This window comes from Euprymna scolopes, chromosome 37 (assembly GCF_053919585.1).
Source record: "Euprymna scolopes isolate OS-2025 chromosome 37, ASM5391958v1, whole genome shotgun sequence".
NCBI classification, from domain to species: domain Eukaryota; kingdom Metazoa; phylum Mollusca; class Cephalopoda; order Sepiida; family Sepiolidae; genus Euprymna; species Euprymna scolopes.
The window spans coordinates 6,375,496-6,385,139 of record NC_136518.1 but is presented as its reverse complement, the minus strand read 5'-3'; the positions used below and the strand labels follow the sequence as shown (position 1 = coordinate 6,385,139).

The 9,644-nt window shown below is 35.5% G+C and overlaps 1 protein-coding gene across 1 annotated transcript in view; it reads left to right on the top strand.

Annotated features, from left to right (window-relative positions):
* Positions 1-912: 912 nt before the first annotated feature.
* LOC145261053 (transcription initiation factor TFIID subunit 10-like) overlaps positions 913-9,644 on the top strand; it is a 225,167-nt gene continuing 216,435 nt past the window's right edge. Inside the window, exon 1 of the mRNA XM_080119215.1 lies at positions 913-1,067. Coding sequence (XP_079975341.1) covers positions 1,052-1,067 — 16 coding nt within the window. The 5' untranslated portion in view covers positions 913-1,051. The remainder of the gene's footprint in view (positions 1,068-9,644) is intronic.

Below are 9,644 nucleotides of genomic sequence, written 5' to 3'. Positions count from 1 at the left end.
TTGAAATTTTTGCTTTTTTTGAGAATCTGGTAGATTAGTGTCCAATCGATAATAAACCGTTGAAAAAAATTGAAAAAAGAAATATAAAAAATACAAATGGCGTGCATTGTAGAAGTCCATTCTATTTTTTTTTTTTTTTTTTTTGTACGTGCATAAACAGCCTTAAAATATCAGAACATAATAATTAATCAATATTTGACGGTGAGACTTTTTCAAGGCGAATTATATAAAAGAAAGTGGAAATTGTATGATTATAAATTTTAGCCCCCCCCCCATGCTTTAAGGGTTTTAACAATGTTTGGAACTTATGACCCCCACCGCATGTCGCCTCTTTGTCCCCCTCCCCTCTGTCACCAAACTTTCAAAATGCTAACGATTACATGTCTCGTTAACCGCTAAGTGGTCAAGATGTGGGTGGTCACTTTACGTTAAGTTTATATGAGAAAATGGATCCTGCATTCTTGCACTCTAAAATGTTCAATTCTTCTTCTTCTTCTTATTTAAATTCTTTCTTTCATATTATCTTTAAAGGCCGTTGAAACATATTAGCCCCCCCCCCTCCAAGTAGATTTTGATGTCTGTTTAAGAGTTAAACTACGCTGAGTTAGGTCGTTAAAAAAAAAAAAACAAAAAAAACAAAAAACAAGTAAGTACTCTTACGCCACGTGTTCGGAATCAGTCAACCCTAACGGAACATGTAGATTAAATCAAGCTTCCGTCCGAAATTTCGTGCAGATTCCCGAGTTCGACAGAAAGATTCCCGAATTCGACAAGTGCAACTGGAAGATGATGGAGGCTACATCGGTCGAAACGTAGTGAAAATTACACTGAAGATCAGGGCAATAGTACGAGGAATTCAAATAATGCGAAATCGCAAACTTCATTCATCTTTCAACCATCCAATCACAAGCGACGTAACAACTGAGACAACAACCAATCAGAGCTCATCTTATAAAAACGCGTTCGGCCAAACATCCGGCGTAAAACGCGTGTTTATCTACTTCGATTTTTCTCTCCCAGTTTTCATTAAAATAACGAAAAAGAATTAGAAATGAATCCAACTAAAGGTAAGATTTTATTTTTTTAAAATCAATCCTGCTTCACCAGGAATCATTTCTCCGATAAAATATGTTTATATTGCTTTTATTTTCAGTGTCCGATTGAAATTTATCGATGAAGATACACTTCGAATATGTTCGAATTGATATATATATATCATTTTTTTTTCTAATAATATATATATATTAATCCTATATAAACAAATACTGAATAAGTGAATAACTCAACAAAAATGTCTTAATTTTTAAATATTTTCAAATAATAATGTATAATTTATAGAATATGAAATATTGGGTTTGTATTACACATAGATTCGAAAAAGTTGTAAAAAAAAAAAACAAATATATAACAAATGTTATCAAAGGCAAGATAAGTTACTTTTCTACCAAACTGGATACATTTTTTTGTTTTTATTCAATGTAACATGTTTATTCAGCTCGAAAAACATGCAGTGTTTACCGATGTATTGGAAAATTCAAAATGGCGCCCGACACTCTCTTTAACATGGTAAGTTTGGGAAAAGGTGTTATAAATAATAAACTAGACAAAATACTATTAAAAAAAAACACCGAATATATGTCAACTTATGTCACGGTAACATAAAATGAGCGAATTTCTAACAGTATTTTGTCTAGTTTATTATTTATAACATCTTTTCTTGAACTTACCATGTTTAAGAGAGTGTCGGGCGCCATTTTTAATTTTCCAATACATCGGTAAACACTGTATACTTTTCGAGCTGAATAAGCATGTTACATTGAATAAAAACACGAAAAATATATCCAGTTAGGTAGAAAAGTAACTTATCTTGCCTTTGATAACATTTATTTGTTATATACTTTTTTTTTTTTAACAACTTTTTCGAGTCTATGTGTACAGTAATACAAACCCCACTTATTGATTCGTGCTGAAATAATAACGTTATTATTTAAAAAGCTATAGTGCTAGTGCACTTCCTGATCCGCGCTTTTTTTTAAATCGTATTTCCAAGTTTAATTAAAGTTTTGAGATGGTTTTTTTTTTTTGGTATTATTATACAAACACCGTGACAGCGAATTAGTAAAATCTTTTACGTAGTATTCTGTTACGTTTCGGTGTGCTGAACACGAATCTGAAAATTTTTTTATTTATTTTTTTGGTATTATTATACAAACACCGTGACAGCGTTAGGGTTTAGGGTTAGGGTTAGGGGTAATTCGCTGTCACGGTGTTTGTATAGTTTTACCATTTTTTTTATTCAATTGTAAGGTTAAAGTACAGAATAGGTACAACCCCCCCTCCATCCATGTTAAGGACGGCTTTTTAAATAACGTTATTTCAGCATGGATCAATAAGTGCACTAGTACCAAAGCCATTCTTAACATGGGGAGGAGAGGGTGTTTTGTACCTATTCTATACTTCAACCTTCAATTGAATAAAAAAACAAAACTTTAATTAAACGTGGAAATTTAAAAAGAATAGCGTGGTGGCACTCTGCATTGTGCATTAGCACCAATTATTTAAAGTGAATTGAGTTTCGATATTTTTATTCGAAGCAATTTTTTTCAAAACAACACCTTTACCTCCCCATGTTAAGAATGGGTTTCAAAATATTATCTTTGTTACGCACGTAAAAACGATGGCCGCCAAAGAATACAATGCATAATACAACTTTTTGTAGCTCGATAACTACTTATTTCTGCAAAATTTCAATGCGATTTCCGTATTCAGCATGGCCGAAAACCTATAAAAGTCGTCATTTAAAAGAAGATTGTGGAGGTGAACCTAATCTGAAAATTTACCATTTCATCAAGTAGTTTTTATTTTACAGCGAAAAAAACAATTTATGATACCGAGCAAAAGGTTCAATTTTTAGGAAGAAAAGCTAGTATCAAAGATGGAGAGGGAAAGTCGGCGCTTTACATGGAGTTATCGCCCGTGACATTTCTAAAATTTAAAACAAATCCAAGATGTCTGCCTTCAACGTGCTGTCATAAAAACGTGTTTTTCGGCAGTAAAAAAAAAAAAAACTACTCGATCAAATTAAGTGAATTTTTTTTTTTTTTTTTCGGAGATTTTGTCAAAACGGATACGTACAATATAACTTTTTTCGATATTTTTTTAATTTTTTTTTTTTAAAAATTACATTTTCACCCCAAACAAGGCGCATTGCCACTTTGGTGTAGGGGGCTACTATCAGGGGCAGCAACTACTGGGATTTGGGCAGCAAGATGTCGATTCACGTTGCACTTGATCTTCAGCATGTCAGTACAGTTAGGGAAGCAGGGACCTGGAATGGAATTCCAGAGTCTAGCGGTTCTGGGGAAGAAACTACTGGAGTAGAAAGATCTTTTACATCTAGGGATCTCTACTGGGTGGGATTTAGCTGCCTGTCGGGTTTGTGGAGGGTGTCTACGTCGTGGGGGCACAAGTGTCTGCAGTTCGTCAGAGCATTCACCATTAAAATATTTGTAGAACAGGCAGAGGGATGCAATGTTTCATCGATGGGACAGAAGCTGAAGCTTAGATGCCAGTTCAGGGCCTATCAGATTGGCGACTCTTTTTTTAACCTTGTCTAGGAGCGAGAGACGACTAGCAGATGCACCAACCCACATGTGACAACAATACTCCATACATGGACGAATGGTGGCCTTATAGAGGTACAGGATACTTTCAGGTGTCAGTAGTTTTCTAGCACAGTAGAGAGAGCCTACCTTTTTCGCAGCGGCCCTGGCAATGTTTTCAATATAATTGTTCCAACTCGTGTTTCCTGTGAACGTTAGGCCAAGCAGTTTGAAAGATGTACTCTCAGACAGGGAGTCACTGGCCATTGCTATTGGTGGGAGAGAAGGTTTCTTGTAATTATTGAAGGAAACCAGTTTAGTCTTGGCAGCATTGAATGTGACCATCCATTTATGTCCCCATTCCACTACAGATTGGAGATCATCCTCTAGTGTTTTTGCCATTTCTTTAGATGTGTGTTCATTTGTTTTCCTGTCATGCCTGTTATAGAGTGTGGTGTCATCAGCATATATACCCATCTCAGAGGCAGTTTTGTCCGGGAGGTCATTAATAAATATTAGGAACAATAGAGGTCCAAGGATAGACCCCTGAGGCACTCCCGCATTTATATCACACTGTTTAGACGTACGACCGTCGAGGACAACCTGGATTTTTCTCTTATCCAAGAAGGATTTAATTATATTAAGTATTCTACCAGTGATACCGTATGATTTAATTTTCCTGAGGAGAAAGTGTTCGACTGAGCTTCAATCTATGGTCCCCCCTCGCCAAACTTTCACAAGAAACACTCGTCTAGCTGTAAACACTATCAATAATTCCCCCCACTCTTTATCTGTGCCTAAACCTAAACGTAGATTCCATGAACAAAGCTTCTTTCTTAGAACTGCACGCCTGTGGAATTGTCTTCCGTTTTCCTGCTTTCCGGCTGACTACAATATGGTTGTGTTCAAGTCTAACGTAAATAAGTTCTTGATGAGCCGTTCCATATAAGTTATCAAATTTTCCAAATTTTCATTACTAATGATTACTATATTGTCCAATTTCTAATGTACAATCTTTAACCCTTATCCTTGAGTGGCCTCTTGGCCTTGATAATGTGGTGATGCCTATGTAAAAAAAAAAAAGAAAAAAAAAGGAGACCCTCATGCCATACCCTGTCAAAAGCCTTAGATATATCTAGAGCTACCGCTCTGCCCTCCCCCGCTTTGTCTAGTGAATGGTATATACGTTCAAAGATTACAGAGAGGATGTCAGCTGTGGAACGGGCTTGTCTAAATCCATATTGTTTGTCAGTCAGAAGGTCATCCTCTAGTGTTTTTGCCATTTCTTTAGATATGTGTTCGTTTATTTTCCTGTTGTGTCTGTTATAGAGTGTAGTGTCATCAGCATATATATACCCATCTCGGAGGCAATTTTATCGGTCTTGATTAAACTGTACAAGTACCCAGAATTTATAAGAGTCGGAAGACATCCATTAAAAAGGATGTTGCTTCATCTGTCACAATGGTACATTGTATGAAATGTTCTTTTTTGATTACTCTACGTTTTGTCATTTAGTACGTGTAATAATTTGGAGTTTAAATAATTTGCCATTTTCTTTAGCATTTTTGGGGGGCTGAAAAAGTTTTTCATGACCACTGAAAACCTTCTGCGCATGTACCGTAAGAGCCGTTCTTGGGAAGCAAACGTTTGCGCAGAGTCCACACTCCTCATCAAGTACCCAGGGCTCTACATTGCAAGTGATTTTTCAAAATGGTGACTAGAAATAATGAAACGTTTATCTTTTGATTTTGATTAAATTTCTTTCACTGACAATCTTCCAAATATTTTTATTAAACGAACAAAGTAAAATTATTTAAATAATAAAAGTTTAATAGAATATACTTTTTTTTTTTTTTTTTAACAGACACTTTTTAAAATATCTGAAGAAACTAGAATGTTTATACCTTTAAGTATCAACAAATTTTGTTGATACATTTAGAATTACACTTATAAAAAAAAAAAAAATCTTTGTACATACTCGTCACAGAACTAAGATGTCATATTCTAAAAATCATGTCGTTTTGGCCAGTAACTTTTCTATTTTGCTAGTAAACGAAAATATTTAGTTGTAAAAGGGCAACGAAAGATAAGTTTATCTGTAGAGCCCTGCTACAAAAAGTGTTGATCAGTGGTTGTAGTGTTGAGAATCACCCCAGCAAGTGGGAAGTATTTATGCTCAAATTTCGGTACTAGTGCACTTATTGATCCGTGCTGAAATAATGTTATTATTTAAAAAGCCATTCTTAACATGGGGAGGGTGTTTTGTACCTATTCTATACTTCAACCTTACAATTGAATAAAAAAACAAAACTTTAATTAAACAGGAAATACGATTTAAAAAATAGCGTGGATCGGTAAGTGCACTAGCACCCAAATTTCTATGGTACTTGTAAACATTGGATACACAAACGCAGTGGAATTGCTGGTTGGTTGATAGTAGACAACCAGTTTGTTTAGAAGTTATAAGACTTGATCTGACCTAAGGCGACATTCACCCAGTATGAGTTGAGAATCCCCAGTGCCCCAAATGAATGCAAACCACGCATAACGGTTCGCAGCGGCCAAGATAGTAATTGATAACCAGTCCCAGGATCAGTGACGAACACCATGGACCGAAGCTAGGGTCGATGTCTTCTTTGCTAGTGTATAAGCACTTCTTTGTAAATCTTTGAGTGGTTCTGGAGATATGGTTTCGTGGATGTACTCTTCTGATAACATGGACAAATGTTTTTGGGTCTTTTGGCTTGGAACAAAGTGTAGTATCAGTTCTGATGCTCTGCTTAGTCTATTCTGTTCCCAGTCAGTGAAGGAAATATCCTTCTAGATTGAGAAAATTTTAATTTTTGTCAAAGTCCAGAGTGCTCCTTTTTGGGTGGCTGGATTTTTCACGCATTAAAAATTGGTCTTGTGTCCAACTTTATCATCTGTATGGATGACTATACCAGGGCATGAATTCACTGCCTGCAACCCTTGAAAATGAGGATGCCTGTTTATCCAACTAATTATTTTCAATGACTTGATCTGAGGATGAAAAGTTTTTTTTTTTTTTTTCCAATCAAAATGACTTGCCTCAGTCTTTGACAGACTATGGATACCCACGAAGGATTGCCTGCGCATGAAAATTTGTGGTGGGAGGTATGCAATTTCCAATCGCACCTCTCCTGAGTTGACATTTGCTAAATACCAGTGGCAAGTGAAGTAACTGTAGAGGTCAACTGGAAACAAATGCCAAGAGCAAATACAGCACTTGGAATTCCCAAATGGTCACCCATCTGATACTAACCAAGCTCAACGTTGCTTAACTTCGATATATAGTATGTCATAATTGCGTTGAAACACTTTTTTTTTTTTTTTTACATAGGCATCACCACATTATCAAGGCCCAGAGGCCACTCAAGGATAAAGGGTTAAAGAGTGTACAGTAGAAATTGGACAATATAGTAATCATTAGTAATGAAAATTTGGTAAATTTGATAACTTATATGGAACGGCTCATCAAGAACTTATTTACGTTAGACTTGAACACAACCATATTGTAGTCAGCCGGAAAGCAGGAAAACGGAAGACAATTCCACAGGCGTGCAGCTCTAAGAAAGAAGCTTTGTTCATGGAATCTACATTTAGGTTTAGGCACAGATAAAGAGTGGGGGGAATTATTGATAGTGTTTACAGCTAGACGAGTGTTTCTTGTGAAAGTTTGGCGAGGGGGGACCATAGATTGAAGCTCAGTCGAACACTTTCCATAAAAATAACGATACATCAGAGACAAACTCGCAACATCTCTTCTGTGAAATAGAGGTTGCAAGGAGGAGAAAAGGACATCTACGAGGCTTCGAAGTCTATTTTGAACTCTATCAAGGCAGGACAAGTCCTTTCTAGCAGCTCCTGCCCAGATGTGGCGACAGTATTCCATCCTTGGACGTACCTGACTCTTATATAGATAGAGAATAGCATCAGCAGTGAGATATTTGCCGGATCGATAGAAAGATCCCACCATTTTTCCAGCGGCCTTGGCAACAGATTTGATGTACGTGTTCCATTTAAGATCAGGAGGTTCTCATATATATATATATATATATATATATATATATATATATATATATATATATAATCACACACACACACATACGAGGTGCCTTCAATAAGTTTCTAGACTTTTTTCATATGGCCACTTTTATTAGTAGTACACACATGAAATTCCAGTCCCCTTCGAAGTAATCTCCTCCAGCTGTAATGAACTTGTACTGTTCCAAGAATTTATGGAAGTCCACATGTGTGACCATGTCTATGGCCTTCATCACAGCCTCTTTCATCTCAATTGTCTCATAACGAGTCTGTAAGGTTTTCCTTGAGCTTAGGAAATAACTAAAAGTCTCTTTAATCTTCTCTGAGACAAACTTTGCAGAAATCTTCCACATCTTCAGTTCCTCGCTAATAATTGTGTGTACAGTTCTCACACTGACATCAAACTGTGCATTTATTGTCTCCATAGACACACAACGGTCCTTATCCATGAAATCTTTTATTTGGCCAATCAACTCTGGTGTTCTGACTTCCTTACTCCTCCCACACTTCATCATCCGACTCCCTGCCTTCCTTGAATCTCTTATGCCACTCAAAAAATTGATGCTTGATTCATGCAAGATGGTCCAAAAGCAGTCTGAAGCATTCCATATGCTTCTGTGGCATTTTTTCCAAGTTTAAAACAGAATTTTATTACATATCGTTCTTTGAAAGTGTCCTTGTGTCTAAATTGCATTTTTGAAATTCACCAGCTGTGACAATCAGGCTTCAGTAGGGTGTATTCTAATTCTTGTTGTAGCTGTTCATTTTAACCTGAAATCACAAAAAATTGGTCACTCATCTCATAGTATGTATAGCAATAACATACTGAATTTTCAAGAGTCTTTGACAATTTTAAATCACTGTACAAAAAGTCTGGAAACTTAAGGCACCGTGTATGTATGTGTGTGTGTGTGTATATATATATATATATATATATATATATATATATAATAAATATAAAGCTGAATGTTTGTGTGTGTCTGGTCACGAATAGGCTCCTATGTGGTTGACTATTTTAAAAAACTGATTACATATAATGATAGAAGATGTATCGAGACACAGGAATGGGTATGTTTGATCCTGCAGAACGGTGGTTCATTAAAATTGTGGGGTCTGCGTTCGTGCCTGGTCCACAAAGTATGGAAATAAAATTAAAAAATTAAAAAAAACATTTACAAGTGTTTTTGATATAGATGTACATAAGAATACTTTGATAAGTATGTTTTAACTTAAATACGGATGGTATAATAAAATTGTGGGGTCTGTGTTCGCGCCTGGCCTCTATAGAATGGAAATAGGCACAAACTTTAAAGACTTTTCCTATCTATCTGCGTAAGTATACTTTAATAATTATGTTTTAGTTTGAAGAAATATGGTATAAAATTATGGGGTGTTCGTTCCCACCTGACCTCCATAGAATGGAAATATGTCACAAAGTTTAACAAGGTTTTTTAATATAGATCCACAGAATATTGTGATAAGTGTTTCAGTGTGAACAGGTATGGTATAAGAAATGATGGGGTTATCTATTTTATTTTTACTTCCATCATATTTTGCTTTGGTTTTGATACTCCCGAATTCAAAGCTATCTCTGTACAACCCTTCCTTTTCATAACCTATCATACTTTAATAAATCAGTCCATTTTCTGTACGCTGTTTTTGAACCCAGTCAATGACGGGTACTTTTGCTAGTGTGTGTATATATATATAGTCTAAAGAAGCTTTGAATAAAAAAAAAAATGCAAAAATAAAAAATGCAGTTTAAATTCCTGGAAGGAAAAAAAAACAAAACTTTAATCTATCGCAGACTTCTAAAACATTTATAATGACAAAAGAGAATTCATTTATATAAGAATGAAAAGAAAAAGGCATTAACTAAAGTTGTTAAATAGATTTAGCACTTGCATAAGCCGATTTCGCAAAAGTCTTCAATTTTAAAATAGAATTTAACTACATAAGGGTGAGAAGAGAAAACC